Source organism: Capricornis sumatraensis, chromosome 2, assembly GCF_032405125.1.
Source record: "Capricornis sumatraensis isolate serow.1 chromosome 2, serow.2, whole genome shotgun sequence".
NCBI classification, from domain to species: domain Eukaryota; kingdom Metazoa; phylum Chordata; class Mammalia; order Artiodactyla; family Bovidae; genus Capricornis; species Capricornis sumatraensis.
Window position 1 is genome coordinate 64,842,769 of NC_091070.1, and position 17,595 is coordinate 64,860,363.

Below are 17,595 nucleotides of genomic sequence, written 5' to 3' on the forward strand. Positions count from 1 at the left end.
CTACAAGTAAAGATTCTGCATCCGCAACTAAAAGAATCTTGCATGCCGCAATGAAGATAGAAGATCCTGTGTGCCGCAACTAAGACCCCACACAGCCGAATAAATGAATAAATAAATAAATACATCTTTTTAAAGTTACTATAGTTTTTCTTTAAGTCTTCTTATTTAGGAGCATTATTTAAATATTGGTAACTCTTCCTAACTTTCTCTAATACAGGATTGCTAAATTGACTTTGGATTAGCATGTAACAGGTTCCATTTATTAGGATTGGCACAGAATTGTCTATTTTTCATGAGATAAATGGCATTGAAGTTGTTCAGTCAGTTTTCTAGATAATATTCCTCTTCTGGATTTCTCACTACTGAACTGTTTTTATCATTTCAAGTAAACACTAAGGTTAATACAGACCTGAGGAACTGGCGGCCATGATGAAAGGCAGGGGGCTCTGGTGTTTGGAATCCTCTAACAGGAACTTGGGGGTTTTGACAAATAGCCAGGGATTTTACTGTCTTTATAAAATAATGCTTATCTGGTCACCGTTTGAGAATAACTTCTAAGTTATTTAAAATCTTATCTGAAGTTTGTATAACTACAATGGTGCTATATTGAAAATTAAGAAACAAATTGATATTGTGTGGTATTCTTGTTTCTTTTTTTGAACAAAAAGTCTGAAGAATCATTCTAAATTTTGCTGTCTGTTGCATCACTAACCATTGATGTGTACATCAAATATATGTTATCTTTCATATTGAATTTTGTTTCTTTTATATGGATAATATTTAGTATGTTTTTTAATGTGGTGACACTTTTTTCAAAAATAGCTTTTATTAGATTTCCTTTTCTGACTGCAAAAGTAATTTGCATTCATTGTTTCAAACAAGAAAGAGAAAAGATCAGTAGAAACAATCTCTGCCCATAAAAGGAGCTTTTCTAGGATATAAGACGTGTACATTATTTGAGATTAATGCAAGGCAAAATGTATACATACTGTGCTAGAAATACACGTAGGTTATGGGAAGCTGAGGAGTGAGATAACTAAACCATGACTGTTAAAGTTGTTAACATATCATCAAAGTGTCATATTTGATAGAAATTCAATCAGTGATAATTGTAGTTTATGACTACACATAGCAGGCACAAAGACAATGGAATAATTTTTTTTTTTCTTCTCAATTCAGGAGAGATCAGTGACAGTTGTCCAGTTTATCCAGTTACCACTGCAGCATTGTCCTTATCAGAGCTAACAGAGAGATTCCATGAGCCTAGCCAAGAACTGAAGTTTTCTGTGGAGCAAGGAATTACCAGAAACAGAGGGAACAGTCCCTCTCCCCAATCAGCTGGTCTTCCTAGCATAGATAAAGAAAGTGAAGAGCCAAACAAAGGCAACAGTGGGTCTGAAGCCTGTACCAGTTCTTTTCCAAGATTATCCTTTGCTTCAGAAACCCCTTTAGAAAAAGAGCCCCACTCTCCAGCTGACCAGCCAGAACAACAGGCAGAGTCCACTCTGACATCAGCTGAAGCTAGGGGGAACAAGAAAAAGAAGAAACTTAGGAAGAAGAAAACTCTCCGGGCTGCTCATGTTCCTGAGAACAGTGACACTGAACAGGATGTATTTACTTCTAAACCTGTAAGGAAAGTAAAAACTGGAAAGTCTGCTAAAGGGGGGAAAGTGACAACCTCCACCTGGGAAGATAGCAGAACTGGCCCAGAACAAGAAAGTGTCAGAGATGAACCAGATAGTGACTCGTCTATTGAAGTCCTAGAACTTCCTAATCCTCAGTTAGAAGTGGTAGCCATTGATTCTTCTGAATCTGGAGAAGAGAAACCAGATAGCCCATCTAAAAAGGATATTTGGAACTCCACAGAGCAAAATTCATTAGAAACTTCTCGCTCTGGTTGTGATGAAGTTAGCTCTACCAGTGAGATTGGCACTCGCAATAAAGATGGCATCCCTGTAAGGTAAGGATACTGTGTTGGTCCAATCAGAGCAGCTTTCACTATTCTTTCATTAGAAAACGGAACTTTTTGTTTTAAATCAGAATTTTTTAGAGTCACATTTATAGAAAATCAGTAGGGATGATATGGATATCTCCTTAGCAATGGAGAGTTTCTGCTTTCTCACTTGTGTTGTGAATATTTACTGTTTTTTCCTTTCATATAAAAATTTCACATGAAGAAACTGATCTTGTCTCATTGCTATTTTTTCCATTGTTTAGAATAATTTTTTGAGTCAGGAAAATACAAGTTTTCCTACTTGTCCTGTTCACACAGATGCTAAGAAGACTTTTGCTATTATTTTGTAGTGTGGCAGAAACTCAGACTGTGATCTCCTCCATAAAAGGATCAAAGAACTCTTCAGGTATTTGGTTGTTCAGTTTTATTTAAATGAATTACAGGAGGGACTTCCCTGGTGGGCCAGTGGTTGAGAGTTGGCCTTCCAATACAGGGGATACGGGTTGGATCTCTGGTCTGGGGACTTGGATCCCACACATCTTGGGGCAACTAAGCCCATGAGCCACAGCTATTAATCACTATTAGAGTCCATACACTCTGGAATACATAAGTAAATAAATAAATCTTACATATTTTTTAAAAAATGAGTGAATTGATAAATTGATCACAGGAAAAAAGCTTTGTAAGTATTAAAGCCAGGCTTTAAATCTACTTAAATATGCTTATAGAATAGGGAATGGGGACTGGGCTTATTACCAAGAGGATGGAATGCTTTGACCAGCAGTTACTGGTATCCCTGAATCCTCAAATCCTGGCATTTCAGTTTCTTACTCACATCTCTAATCTGGATCTCTCGTGTGTTCAGCTAATTAGAATAGTTGGCCTCTGTGTCTTCAGTTCTGCATCTATGGATTCAACTAATCACAGATCGTGTAATGGGCATTTATTGAAAAAAAAAAAATTGTGTGTAAGTGGACCTGCACAATTCAAAGCATGTTGTTCAAGAGTCTGCTGTAAACGGGAGGATGTGTATAGGTTATATGTAAATACTATGCCATTTTATATAAGGGACTTGAGCATCTGTGGATTTTGGTACATGTTGGGTGGAGGAATCCTGAAACCAATCCCCCTCGGTTACCAGGGACAACTGTATTAAGGTTTTGTTGGCGTGGGGGGTGGGGAGCTTTGTTTTGAGAAGGAATTAGTTTAAAAATAATGCCTTAATAAAATAACTGGCAGCAGAGGAGACTGGATGTGGAAAGATATTTAGTGCCTTAAAGGGTATCATTCAAAGACTCACTATGTAAGTATTTTTTCCCTAAGAGAAAGGCCTTCCCTACCTTTTCTTAATATGAAATCTTCATAATGAAGGTCACTAATGAGAATGTGGTGTTTTGCTAGGCGAACCAGGTTTTTAGGAGAATCCAGGGACCACTTTTTCATAATGTTTTAAATTTCTTAGTATTTTTTGAGATACAAGCCGACACATTTCTGAAACATATTGTTTTCTAGAAATATCTTCAGAGCCAGGAGATGACGATGAGCCCACAGAAGGGAGCTTTGAGGGGCACCAAGCTGCAGTGAATGCAATTCAGATATTTGGGAATTTACTGTATACCTGTTCAGCAGATAAAACTGTCCGAGCTTATAATCTAGTGGTAAGTTGATACATCAGTTTGAATGTTTTTGCTTCTTTACAGGTTTTAGAAACTCCGAACTTGCTCTCTTTTAAACACACGTCTGTTTGCTTTCCAGAGATGGAGTAGGCTTTAGACTAACTCTAGATACAGTTGATCTAGTGAGTCAGTGGGGTCACCAGAGACTTAAATTCTTTCTTTCTCTCCTTTCTATTTTCTCTGGTATCAGCTCTTCCTAAAGCAGGTTCTCCTGCTCACAGATGTCAATAGGCACAAGAGTTTCTTTTCCCTCCCACCGCCAAAAAAGGGTCCTGTGCTTTCCTCCCTAAACAGTCACTTGGCAAAAGGAGATGGAATTATAACAATAGGCTAGAGACAGTCAGGTCCCAGCCCTGGAGTGGATGCTGAGATCTGTCACCTAGTTGCTACATAATAGAGAAGGGATAGAATGAACATTGGGAAAGTGTCAGAGGAGGCATTTTCCCTGAGAGTTGATGAATTGTGCAAGTTATTAATAAGAGCAGCAGTCTTTCACTACCCCACACTTAATCTGATGCTCATAACTCTTAATTTTCTTATAGTGGACTCTTGAGTTTTGAGTCATTTGTGCTTCCCTGGTGGCCTGTGGTAAAGAATTTGCCTACCAGTGCAAGAGATACAAGAGACATAGATTTGATCCCTGGGTCGGGAAGATCTCCTGGAGTAGGAAATGACAACCCACTCCAATATTCTTGCCTGGAAAATTCTTTGGACAGAGGAGCCTGGTGGGCTACCGTCCATGGGATTGCAAAAGAGCTGGACACAACTGAGCACACACAGGGTATCAGTTCAGTTCAGTCGCTCAGTTGTGTCCAGTTCTTTGTGACCCCATGGACTGCAGCACACCAGGCTTCCCTGTCCGTCGCCAACTCCTGGAGCTTGCTCAAACTCATGTCCATCGAGTTGGTGATGCCATCCAACCATCTCATCCTCTGTCGTCCCCTTCTCCTCCTGCCTTCAATCTTTCCCCGCATCAGTGGCTTTTCAAATGAGTCAGTTCTTTGCTTCAGGCAGCCAAAGGATTGGAGTTTCAGCTTCAGCATCAGTCCTTCTAATGAATATTCAGGACTGATTTCCTTTAGGATGGATTGATTGGATCTCCTTGCTGTCCAAGGGACTCTCAAGAGTTCTCCAAAACCACAGTTCAAAAGCATCAGTTCTTCAGTACTCATCTTTCTTTATGGTCTACCTCTCATGTCCATACTTCAGTACTAGGAAAACATATGTCAAACTAATTCTGTTTATCAATAATGATAGCCAAGAAACTTTAGGAACACTACGTTGTCTGAACAAATACAGTGAAAGTATATGAAATTGATGAAGTCTTTGAAAGTCAAAAGATTAGACAGTGGACTGAGAAAATGTGTTTACTGTAGGCAATAGGTATATAGGGTCCTTTAGCCTAATAATGTATGAAGGGCAACAGAGATGACTGAAGGAAGAAAGCAATGGTACAAGGAGGTATGAATGTAAGATTTGGGCAATTGGCTCTAACTCTAAATTGTAAGACTGGTATAGGTATGTATGTGCATTGTAAATATATATAACAGTATGTGCACAGAGATAACAGGGTGTTCCATTATGAAACCGCACCTGGGACACTAGGACCTGTGATGGCATGTCTTTGAATATTGTGAAGCTTTCTCTACGTACTAATCAAATGCAGCAACTTATCTGGGTAATTAGCTGTAGTTTGAATTTGCTTGCACTTTAGTCCATATGCTAGAGTGACTTGGCCTAGCATTAATTAAAATTCTGATCTATCTTATAGCAAATTGCCCTAAGCAATTTTTGGTATGGCTCAGTTAACATATAAGTTGCGGGTACCTCTGTTCACTGGGCATTCAGTGAACAGGTACTTACTGAACACCTTTTGATACCATATACTAGGTACTATTCTAAACTCTGGGGACACAAACATGAACTGTATGTTTTAGCTTTTTTTTTTAAGGAAATACATTATCTTATCCATCTATATCCACAAGTAATTATCTAAACTGTGCTTGACTTTAGAGTCGAAAATGCATTGGTGTCTTTGAGGGCCATACCTCCAAAGTGAACTGCCTCCTGGTTACTCAGACCTCTGGGAAGAATGCTGCCCTTTACACTGGTTCCAGTGATCATACCATTCGCTGCTATAATGTTAAGGTAAGTGGGTCCAGAGAAATCAAAAGTGATGATACTGAAGCACTTTGACTATATTTACTGTGTAGAGTGGAGACACTGAGACAGATGCTTCATTCTGTTCATCTTCTTGGTTTTAAATCTGTTTCAGTACACTTATAACCTTTGGTAGAAATGAGGCTTAGGTCTAAACCATGTTTTCTGTCTCTCTCTGCATATCTTTTCACTTGCTACTGTTAATAATATACCTCTTTTGATCTTTCCAACAAATATTGCTCTTGATTTTTATTTTCATGTCATATGCCAAAATTAATACTAGGTAGAAAAAGAAATGTTAAAAGAAGTTTTTAAACTTAAAGACTTAGAAATAGATCTCTCCTCTGAGAAAGAATTTTCTAAATGAATTATAAGAAATGATAGAAAATTATTTGCATTAAAATATACATATATATACACAATTGCATAATATTTAAAATATAAAAATAAGTGAGCAGAAAAAAAATACGTAATTCTTAACTTTAAAAGACTTAATTATTTAAGACAAAATTTATAATACCACATAATTAGGTTTTTAATGTATATAGATGGTATATGTGAGATAACAGGAACACAAGAAAGGGAGAGGCTAGAACTATGCTGGTACAAGGTTCCTATATTTTATTGAGGATAAGTCAATATTAACTTGAACTAGATTGTTTCAGTTTAAAGAGGTAATCTCTAGAAGGCTGATTCAAAACTTGAGTGTGCATCAGATGGACCTAGAGAGCTTGTTAAAACACGTTACTAGATCCCTTTCCCAGAGTTTCTGATTCAGTAGGGTTGGGATAGAGCCCAAGAATTTATTTTTCAAACATGTGATACTGATGCTCCTGGTCTAGGGGTCACACTCTGAGAACGGCTGCCCTAAAGCAATCACTAAAAGAATAATGCAAAGAAAGATAGCTTAAAAATTTAATAGAGGAGAATTAAAATGGCATACTAAAAAAACTGTTTAATACAAAACAAGGCAGAAATGGGGAAACAAATAAAAATGAGACAAATAGAAAGCAAATTGGAGTCTGAATCTAACCATATTTAATAATCATATTAAATGTGAATTAACACTCAAATTGAAAAGGAGATTGACTAGATAAAGAACAAACATCAAATCTATGCTGTCTACAAGACACTTTTAAATTCAAAGACACAGGTAGGCTGAAATAAAAGAATGGGGGGAAAAATGTACTTTTTTTTGCAAATAGTAACAAAAAGAGCTAGAGTAGTTATATTACTATCAGGCAAATAGACTTTAAGACAGAATACTACTGAAACAAGGGTAGCTTTTTATTAATGATAAAAGGGTCAATATAGAAGACATTCAAGATAGATAGAATAGTGATCTATCTTATCAGAGAATAACAGAGCATCAAAATATGTAAAGAAATATTGATGGGATTACAGGGAGAAATAGACAAATCCACATTAACAGTTCTTTTTTTATAATTTTAGTCACTTAGTATCATTCAACAGCATTCAATCTTGAGTGCTTACTATATAATTGGCCCTATTCTAGGTAATTAGATTTTATTGATAAAACACAGTTCTGGGAATTCATGGAAATCATTTTATGAACATCAGCTCAAACTGTGTTTGTATAACCTGTATATGCATCAGAATTATGAAGGAAAATTTTTAAAAAACATATTCCAGGGCCTACTGAGTTAGAATCTCAGGGTTTAGGGATGAAGCTTGGTGTTCTATATATTTTGAAAACTTTTTGGGTAATTATAAACCAGCTAACCTGATACTGGTTTATAGGAGGCATTTGGGAGCTGTTGAAATAGAGAATCAGTAGCAGGAAAGCACATAGTACTTGATTAATGCAATTATCAGATAATACAACTATAATCTTTATTTTCCTTTTTAGACAAGTGCAGCTTTTTGGCTACTTTATTTAAGAGGCTAAAACCCAGTTCATAGTGCCTTTTGAAGAATTTCTACATTCCAAGTTAGAAACATAGGTAACATTATTAGAAGTTACATTTGTTTACTATGTTACCTACAGCTTGAGGTTCTTTGGCCACAAATTTCAAAGCAGAAAACAGTCTAAGATACTTTTCTACAAAATGGAGGAGGCAACATTTTCTTCCTCATAAGAAATAATTTCACACTCTTGTTTCACAGAGGATTGTTTTCATACCTTATTTGCTTTTAACCTCTACTGATCAGGTGTTGTGTGTTTTTATCAGACTCGAGAGTGTGTGGAGCAATTACAGCTGGAAGACCGGGTTCTCTGCCTCCACAGTAGGTGGCGAATTCTCTATGCAGGACTGGCTAATGGCACTGTGGTCACTTTCAACATAAAGGTTAGTGGTAGGGGAGAGAAGGCTGAACTCCCATGCCACTTAGAAGTGGTGTGTGTGAGGGAAGAAAATACGAAGACAAGGCCATTTTCCTGTTTTTGTGTGTGTAAGAGAAAGCAGCAAAATTAACTACTGCTCAAAAACTTACCTTCTGTTGTAAGTGAAACAAGATGCATTCTGTCTGCTCAGGCCCAAGTGTGCCAGGACCAAAGTGTAACTCTACTAAATTAAACCAAGCCTAATGATTTGGGGCCAAATAATGAGTCATGGGTTAAACTAGTTTGTCTCATTTTAAGAATGACACAATGAAAAGTGAGCTTAAATTCCTTTGAGTATGACAGTGATGTTGTTTAGAACTGATTTAGGGTATCATGAAAGTAGCCTGTTCTGTAAACTGAACTAAGTCAAGGTTTGCCTTCATGCCCTTGGGCCTCATTCTTTCCTGACCCAAATATGAATCCATTTGTTGAGCAAACCTTTATTGAGCACTGTTATGTGGTAGGTCTCAGGATAAGGCTTAGGAAACGAACACAGGCCAATTCTTGATGGCTCTGTGTGCTTTGTTAATGTAGTTGAACTTGTAAGCTTTAAAGCATGAGAGACATGATCCAGTTGGTATTTTTGTTGAACAGATTGGAAAATACTGATAGTAGTAGAAGCTTGGAGACCATTTAGGAGGCTTTGTTACAGCAGCTGACACGTAGACTAAAGTGAAGACAATGCATAAAAAATGTAATCAGAGGTAGAAGTGATAGGTTTGGTTACTAATTAGTTGTGGCATTCTATCCCAAGGCCATCTGGTCATCTTTTAACAATGTATTAGAAGTTTGCTGTATTGTACCTAATTAGAATATCATATGTTTAGTTAGTACTTACTGTCTCTCCTACCAGCTATCTGGAACTACGTACAAGAAATGCAATAAAATATGCTATGGTTTCTGCCTTTAAAAAGCTTAGAATCAAGTTAGAAGAAACTAGCCCATATATAATCAAATATCAAATTATTTGGTTCACTTGATATGAATAGATCACAGAAGACAAGATAGATTTTAAATGTTTTAAAGGCTAAAACTTGATAATTACCCAGTTCTGTTTTGCGAGATTAGTGTAATCAAAGGTAAATGAAGTTAGGAGCCAGACTTTTGGGGCAAAATGATGACAAATTCAAACGGGAATGGTCTTTATTTTTGTTTTTTTGAAACGGTCTTTATATCATCGAAAAGCCCCAGCAAAGTGGACTTCGAGAGTTTTTACAGAGGTGTGAATTTTGAATCCTTGTTAGGGCTGGGCCTTTTTTCTGTTTTGCCCACACTCGTGGAATGCAATGCTTTGATGATGGGGCTCATCAAAGAGCCAGGGCTGTTGACCTTGGCCTGTCTACCTTTGGGCCCTGAATGCCTTTCATCTATCTCCCCAGCATTTTAAGATGGCTGAGATAGAGGTTCCCAGCTGCTGCTCTTGCCTAGTCTCTGGGAGTTTTGTCTTATACTTGTACCTAAAATACCTTTTTAGAGTTTGGGGAAAGTAGGAAACTACGAACAAGATTGGTTTGGGAGTAAGGAAAGCAAGTCTAAAATCTGAAGTAAAGGAATGTTTATCCACATCCACATTCAGGATGTGACCATGCTGTGCTGACTGACATAAAGGCTCCTATAGTTTAACTTAATGTTATGAGAGAAAAACAGAACCAGAGGTCAGAAAAAGGTCAGAATAATGTAAAAGTTGAAGAATGAGAAACTGGTTGTCTAAGAAAGTAGTTCTCAAAGAGAATTTTGGAAGCAACCATGACAAACAGAGTACATACATTTTGGATGACAAAAATCAGACTTCTTGGGTCTTTGGCATGGAAAATGTATTCAAATATGGAAAAAAGGTTTCTCTTTCATGTCACTGACTTAAGGGAAGTGAGAGAGGACATAAAAAGAGAACCAGATTCTAATTATGATCAGGATAGCATGGGTCAAAGATAGAAATGAGTTTATAACGTAAGACTGTCCCCACTAGAATGGAGGAAGAAGGTGTCATGAATACAGAGAGTGTTGGAATGGGAATGGCAGAGGTTGGGGAGTTAGGGATACACAGTGGATATAAAAACTTACAGATAGCTGTTAGAATTTAGAGTTTGTATCAGGGTAGTGATTTGGATTAGTTGATGCTGAGTTTTTCCAACTAAGTGGTTTTTACTTCATATAATGGTGGCTTATTTTTCAGAACAACAAACGACTTGAAATCTTTGAATGCCATGGCCCTCGGGCTGTCAGCTGTCTTGCCACAGCTCAGGAAGGTGCCCGAAAGTTGCTGGTTGTGGGTTCTTACGACTGTACCATTAGCGTACGCGATGCACGGAATGGATTGCTCCTTAGAACTCTGGAGGGCCACAGCAAAACCATCCTCTGCATGAAGGCAAGTATGAAACAGGAGTTCATTGTCTGGTGCAAACAGAAGAGTTCAAATGAAATTTCCCATGTTTTCTAACGCTTTATTTAGAATACAGGAGGTTACAGTCCTTTTCCTTAGGCCTGCAATCACCACAGGATGTACTGATTTTTAGCATATTAATTGAGAGACAAATATCTTATTATAGAATGTAGATATACTCAAATGCTGTTCTACTTTGTAATCATTCCAAAGAAGCAACAAAACCAATAATATGTTGTCAGTTTATCAGAGTACTTAGTGGCAGCACACAAATTTCAGTTCAGAAAATTTGTCTGAGAAACTTATTTTATACCTCATTCATGCTCATCTCAAAACAGGGTGGAAAGTAGAATTTGCCAATGTGTATTACAAGTTAAAGGAAACCTCAGAACTTTATACTGAATCTCACTCACTGAATTTTTTTTCTTTAAGGTGGTGAATGACCTTGTATTCAGTGGCTCCAGTGATCAGTCAGTCCATGCTCACAACATTCATGTAAGCCTTATTGGTATATCTTTAATAAAATGGTGGATAAAGCTTGAAGGGATTCCTCTTGCAATTTAAATTAAGCCTCCTTTCTAGTGGAAAGACTTAATAATCCCTGTCCATAAGCTCTTGGATACTGTTAAGCACTGTAGAAATCAAAATTCTTCGTGGGGGACAGACTCAAAAGTTTACATCAGGTTTAGTTTGAATGTCTCATTTAAATGTGAGACATATTGAGCATCTGAGGCTCTAAGAAAGTAGATATGATATATTGTTTAAAATAGCACAAATAGAAACAGCCGTGAGACTCTGCTTGGGTCATAGAGGCCACTTTTGAAGTTCAGTTCCTAGTCTGAACTTCTGAGGTTATTCAGCCTCAGGAACTTTTTGTCCAGATCCAATGAAATGATAAAAGTGAATATACTTCGAACACTATAGAATACATACTCACAGAGCTGTGACCCTTCTCTCTCTGTAACACTGGGTTCTCTCCATCAGGGTACAGTGCATATATTTTATATAAGTAACAAATGCTTGTGAGAATACTTCACCTGTCTAAAATTAGTACAGCTACATGTATGTACAAGTAGTCTCATCATTACCTCTTTTAGAATTACAGAATTATAAATCTCAAAAGTCAAGACTCTTAGAAATCAGTCTAGTGACTCTTGTCTCTCTTCTGGTGCAGACTGGTGAGCTTGTCCGGATCTATAAAGGTCACAATCATGCAGTGACTGTGGTGAATATCCTAGGGAAAGTGATGGTGACTGCTTGCTTGGATAAATTTGTTCGTGTCTATGAGTTACAGGTAGAATTTAGATTCACTATTTTGTTTGAATGATTTGGAGAGATGGTCTGTTTGGATTTGGTGTATTTTTTTTTTTTAATATGGAAAGGCTGGGGTGGAACTCAGAATTATGAAGTAGTTTGGTCCTTGGACAGCACTTTCAGAAATACTGCCCTGAGATACCTGGTCAGGTTCACAGGTGTCAAATTTATGGTTTCTGGAGGGCAGCTGTAGCCTGTCACATCTGTGTGGTTCTCTGTGTACAATTTCAGGTTTGAGACTTTGACACTACACAGAAATTGGTGGGGATTTTTTCCCCAAAATTACCAGCTCTTCCCTTGAGGAGGAGGACTTATTAAAAAGATTGCTGTTCTATTATGCTTCTGTTAACAAGTGACTGGTGCTTCAGCTTGATACCTGAGGTACAGTTTTAAACTTGCAAAAGCCTTCAGGGACTATGCTTATTAAACACAAGGTATAAATAACCTTGATTCTCTTTCTTTTTTCCCCTCCCGCCCTGCCTCCACTTAAGTCGCATGATCGATTGCAGGTTTATGGAGGACACAAAGACATGATTATGTGTATGACCATCCATAAAAGTATGGTGAGTTTAATTTGCCATGTCACATGTTCGCTTTTGAATGTGTCTACTAAAAATTCTACAGACTCTTAGTAATGTTACTGTCACTTCCAAAAATGACATGTTTTTGATATGCCTCATCATTGAATGTTTTCTATCTCTTGGTATTATAATATTGAGAAGTAACCCAGTAGTGCTCTTGAATATTCCATTTTTATTAAGAACTAAAATAGTTACAATAAAAAAATATAATACCACCATTAAATAGAAGGTAAATTTAAGGTGTTGCCAAAAAAACAGGTGAGTGGTGTTTTTTTCAGAGACATTATGATCTGGACAATACATTGGAATAGAGTCAGGAGATTTGGTCATTGTGGCATAGCAGACCTAAAAGTAGAAGCTAGCTCATGTAACCCTACTCATCTTTGACTTTATTTTTAAATTTTGAGTTGAACCAGAATGGATATTTTTCTAACTTTAAGCTGTAGAGCCTTTGTCCCAGTGAAATTCAGAAGCCTGATATGTAATGCCCAGCAGAAGCCAGGGCTACACCAGTTAAAGTATAAGCAGTACCTCTGAGCCCTACCACTCTGCTCTCAATGACAGTCCCAAGAATGGCTTTCTAAGGAGCATAGCTTCCAAATATCCAGACTGGAAGATGTATAAGATACTTTCCTATTATGGTACTCTGGGGCTGGTTTGGGTTTAGGTTTATAGTTTCCTGTTGTAGTGCTACCAGCTTTTGACTCTTATTTTGAGGATGTTCATAGTAGTTTTATTGTGTGTTGTTTTAGTCTGATAATGATGAACATTTTTCTCTAGATTTATACTGGCTGTTATGATGGCAGTATTCAGGCCGTGAGGCTAAATCTGATGCAGAATTACCGCTGCTGGGTAAGGACTGAAACTGTTCTTGTCACCAGACTTAGATGTTGCCCAACCCCAGGCCAATTTATAGATCTTCATTATCATTGGTTTAACATTTTCATATTGAGTCTTCCACCATAGGACAAATAAGCTTATTTTTTTTAAAGTACATAAAATGCTTCTATAATTCTATAGTGAAAGTTCAATCTTAAGGTTAGATATGAACTATGTTTAAGTGTCCATTCAGAGGTTATTTCCTTTGTGTTTTTTATTTTGCTTTATTACTATATTAATACATGCCTACAAAAACATCAATAGTACAGAAGTGTGTGAAAGAAAAGTGGAAGTGCTTATTTTCATAACCTGCCTACAACATTTTACCCATTCCTCAGGCATTTACATGTATTAGTAGTTTGGTTTGTTCATTGGTTTTTGAGAAATAGACAAATAAAAATTTGCCCTCTTGAAGTTCTAAACCTCAGTTCAGTAGTCTAAATTTCATGGTTTTTATTTTAGAGTGGAGGATGGTGATTAAACCTCAAAACTTTCTCACTGTTTCTTATAAACTTTAATTTATTTCATCAGTTCTAATAGTACTGACCAGAGAAAAGTGGCTGGCACTGAATTTTTTTCCCCTAAACCCTAATCCCCTTTTCAGCATTGATGAACTGGATGCTCACATTTTAAAATTTGAGTTTAGATTTGTCTCTGGCCTAATTCTTTTCAGCTTTTTATACATCACTATCTTTAATTTTTAGTGTTCTCAGTGAAGACAGGCAAAATCTAGTATAACGTATCCAAAACATACTTAATGTTTTAATCCAAAACATACTTAATCCAAAGCAGTATCCAAAATAGACTTATCTAGAGAAATGAGGAAAATACCTTCTGGTATTAAAGCTAGGGGTATGAAATAGTGTTTACAGAGGGAAAATTCAAAATTTCATTACTTTTTAGAAATGAACATGTTAGAATCATTTCTTAAAAGCCTATAAGGAAAGAAAGCCAAAACGAAAGAGTCTTTATGCCTTCTGACTAACAATTGAAATATAGCCACATTTATAATACAATAAAAAAAAAAGATCACAAGACTGTGATTCAAGTGATAAAAATTGCAAGTAAAGACAGACTTCCTTGGCAGTTTTCTGCCAGTATTTCCACCACAAATGTAGTTTTCTTTATCATACATTTGTGTTTTCAAGTTTATAAGCCAACAATTCTTAGAATTGTTAAAAATTACTCAAGTATTACAGGAAAGCTCTTTGTCTTTTTAAATAAATGGACTGGGAAACTCTTTTTATGATGGCAAGATAAAGAATTATTATGGTTTACCACGCTCTATAACAACCTAGACGGGTGGGATGGAGTGGGAGGTGGGAGGCAGGTTCAGGAGGAGTATACCTATGGCTGATTGATATCGATGTATGGCAGAAACCAACATAATATTGTAAAGCAATTATCCTTCCATTAAAAATAAATTTTTTTAAAAAAGAATAAGTATAGTTTGAATTGAATTTTATTTAATTTGCCTGTATTTGCTAACAGCTTCATTATTTAAAGACGTAATGGCTACATTAGTGCTTTGCCTTTTCAGAATACTGAACTGTCAAAAGACTTCCCAGGCTTTTCAAAGTTTCTGAATAAATTCATGATTAATTTGGTTGCCTCTGGCTTTGTTGAATTTGCCAGCCAAGAATAAATTAAAGAATAGGGGCTTACTCATAGGCTACAATGAAGAATGTTCTCATTGCATGTTTCCCGTATTCTTTATAACTTAACTCTTTCAATTCTCTCTCTCTCCAGTGGCATGGCTGCTCTCTGATATTTGGTGTTGTAGATCATTTAAAACAACATTTGCTGACTGACCATACAAATCCAAACTTTCAAACTCTGAAATGTCGCTGGAAGAACTGTGATGCTTTTTTTACTGCTAAGAAAGGATCCAAACAGGTATATCAGTGGGATTTGAGGTCAACCCGGGGTCATTGACTGCTCAGAGCAGGGTTCAGTAAACCTTTTTTGCCTTACTAGAATGTTCAGACTTGCAGTAAACAGGGAGAGTGTAAGGATTTTTCTTTTTATTATTAATATTATTCACAGATTTGAGAGATAGCTTAATGAGGTTTCAAGTGAAGAATTAGGTAGTTTTTGAGAAAGAGCCTAAAGAGAATGTTTTCACTTGTTCCAATCCAGTAACTGAACCTAGAGGTTTATTATAGCATTCTTGTGTTAAGAACTCAAGTGCACAGTTCCATGTGAATTAAGAGTGATGGGTCTTAACTGCCTTTCATGGATCACAGATTAGACCTGGGAAGCTCTCCGTGGCTTTGACTTTCTTTTGACCTACTACCAACTTCTTTCTCATGGGTCCTTTTCCCTTTATTTCTAGGATGCTGCAGGACACATTGAACACCATGCTGAGGATGACAGCAAAATTGATTCATGAAGTTTTTTGCCTCCCATGTTGGGAAGTCTTTAGTTGAACTAATCTCACATCAGCCCCTTACACAGTCCAATGTCCTCCTTTCCCCAGTGAATCAGGGAAGGAGAAAGTGGTTACTAGCCAGGCTTACTACTAGCATAAGTCTGGGCAGCTCTATGGGATGACAGGTTACACTTCTAAGTTTTTGCTGGAGGTTTGTCAGATTTAAACAGATTTTTAAGGAACCATACTCTTCTGGGACAGCATGGCATATAGTAATTAATGCTACTGGCGTTCTCCAGATGTTTATTAAAGACACAGATCTTAATTGGTTACCCAGTTTGACGCAAATCACACATGTATTTTATTGATTTCAGTTTGTGATTTTTAGTTTCTGTTCTTATGATGGTTTAAACCAATAGTCACGTGTTTAAGTACAAATTTGTTCAAATGTTAGGTTTTTAGAATCAGTCTTAATTTCTCCTCAATTATTGCAATCAGTTAATTCTAACCACTGGATATTTTAATTGGAAGCAACTATTTTCCTTTCTTAACAATTATGTACAATGTGTTTCAATATTCTCGTCTTAGATGGACAGAGCTGGCTTTAAATACTAAAGGGACACACAGTAGATTTTTAACAGCTGGAGTAGCTGCTCTGCTGATTATATTTTAGGAGCTCAGGCAACAGATCACATAATGACAAATCCTTGCAGACAATAATTCCTATTGAACCTCTGCAGATTTTGATAAAAGTCCTCGGTTCAAGGACTTGGTTCAAGGTACTTGGAGATCCCACTGTTAGACCTGGGTACCCCCTAGCCTGCAGGTATTGGCAGGCTGTTCAGACTGGAGGTGTGCCTTTGTCTTTCCAGGTTCTGACTCTCCAAGCGGGCAGGTTTGAAACCTTTTAGTTTGCTTCATTGCCAACCTCTCTCCCATTCTCTGGTTGTGCCTAGACTGACAGCAGCCATCATATAGTTCCTCTGGGCTCATGAGGTACTTTTCACCCACCCGCAGTACACAAATAGGGGGAATCAGGATAAAGCATCTGAATATAATATTTAAGGCCTCAAACAAACTTCTTAAAGACCAGTGTATTGCCTTCACCTCCCCCACTAAGCTGAGAAGGAAGGGTGGAGTGGGGTGAAGGGAAAAGACCCTCCCTGTCCTTCAAGAGCAGCCAAATGAACAAAGCCTTCTTGTCACTGCTTTGTTTTTAAATTCTCTCTGGACTCTTCAGTGAAGCCATAGAGGTGTTACTTTAGCTTTTTGTTTCTGTGATCGTCAAAACTCTAAAAGATTCTACAGAGAGAGGGAGGAGAGGAGCCGAGTGCCACATACTGAGCTCCAGATGTGATGCCCACTCTTTACTAGAGGAGAGCAGCCAGGTTTATCTCCACCCACCTTAGTGTACACACTTCTCCCATGTCTTCACTCAGACTCTAGGGGAGGGGAACTTCACCTGGGGTTCAGGGATAGGTTTCATGAGGGTATCCAAAACCCCTGGAATTGAGTGTAAGACTAAGTAGCTGTTCTTTTTTTCCAGGAAAGCCTGTGGTGGTTCTTACTGGATCCAAAAAAAAAAAAAATGAGAACTAAGCTGGGAGATACATCTAGATAATGAATGGCCCCATGAATTATTTACTTCTGTCCTTATGAAGGCAGGACTCTTGTGTTGACCACATTACTGAGATTTGCATGATATTTGAGAGAGCAGAGAAGATCTTGTTGTATAAAGTTGATGTGTGCTGTTTCTGTCTGAGAACAAGCATTCCCTTCTCTTACCCCATTTCCTGTACATGTGACCAGAGAACCCAAGCTGTTCTGTGGGTTTGGGAATGGTGATTCCTAGGAAAGTACTTAGATTTATTGCTAAACCTGGCATTTTCCTTTGGACTGTAGTGAACCCACATTCCCACATTGGCTGAGCAGTGTG

At 37.4% G+C, this 17,595-nt stretch overlaps 1 protein-coding gene across 2 annotated transcripts in view; it reads left to right on the plus strand.

Moving 5' to 3' along the window:
* Positions 1 to 15,680, plus strand: part of ZNF106 (zinc finger protein 106) — a 55,173-nt gene extending 39,493 nt beyond the window's left edge. The window contains exons 11-22 of one of the 2 annotated variants that reach the window (XM_068964638.1): positions 1,180 to 1,960; positions 2,305 to 2,360; positions 3,467 to 3,612; positions 5,644 to 5,778; positions 7,983 to 8,099; positions 10,308 to 10,499; positions 10,947 to 11,009; positions 11,689 to 11,808; positions 12,320 to 12,391; positions 13,190 to 13,261; positions 15,038 to 15,184; positions 15,624 to 15,680. In XM_068964638.1, coding sequence (XP_068820739.1) covers positions 1,180 to 1,960; positions 2,305 to 2,360; positions 3,467 to 3,612; positions 5,644 to 5,778; positions 7,983 to 8,099; positions 10,308 to 10,499; positions 10,947 to 11,009; positions 11,689 to 11,808; positions 12,320 to 12,391; positions 13,190 to 13,261; positions 15,038 to 15,184; positions 15,624 to 15,680 — 1,958 coding nt within the window. The remainder of the gene's footprint in view (positions 1 to 1,179; positions 1,961 to 2,304; positions 2,361 to 3,466; positions 3,613 to 5,643; positions 5,779 to 7,982; positions 8,100 to 10,307; positions 10,500 to 10,946; positions 11,010 to 11,688; positions 11,809 to 12,319; positions 12,392 to 13,189; positions 13,262 to 15,037; positions 15,185 to 15,623) is intronic. The other variant, XM_068964640.1, reaches the window with a different exon arrangement.
* Positions 15,681 to 17,595: the final 1,915 nt, after the last annotated feature.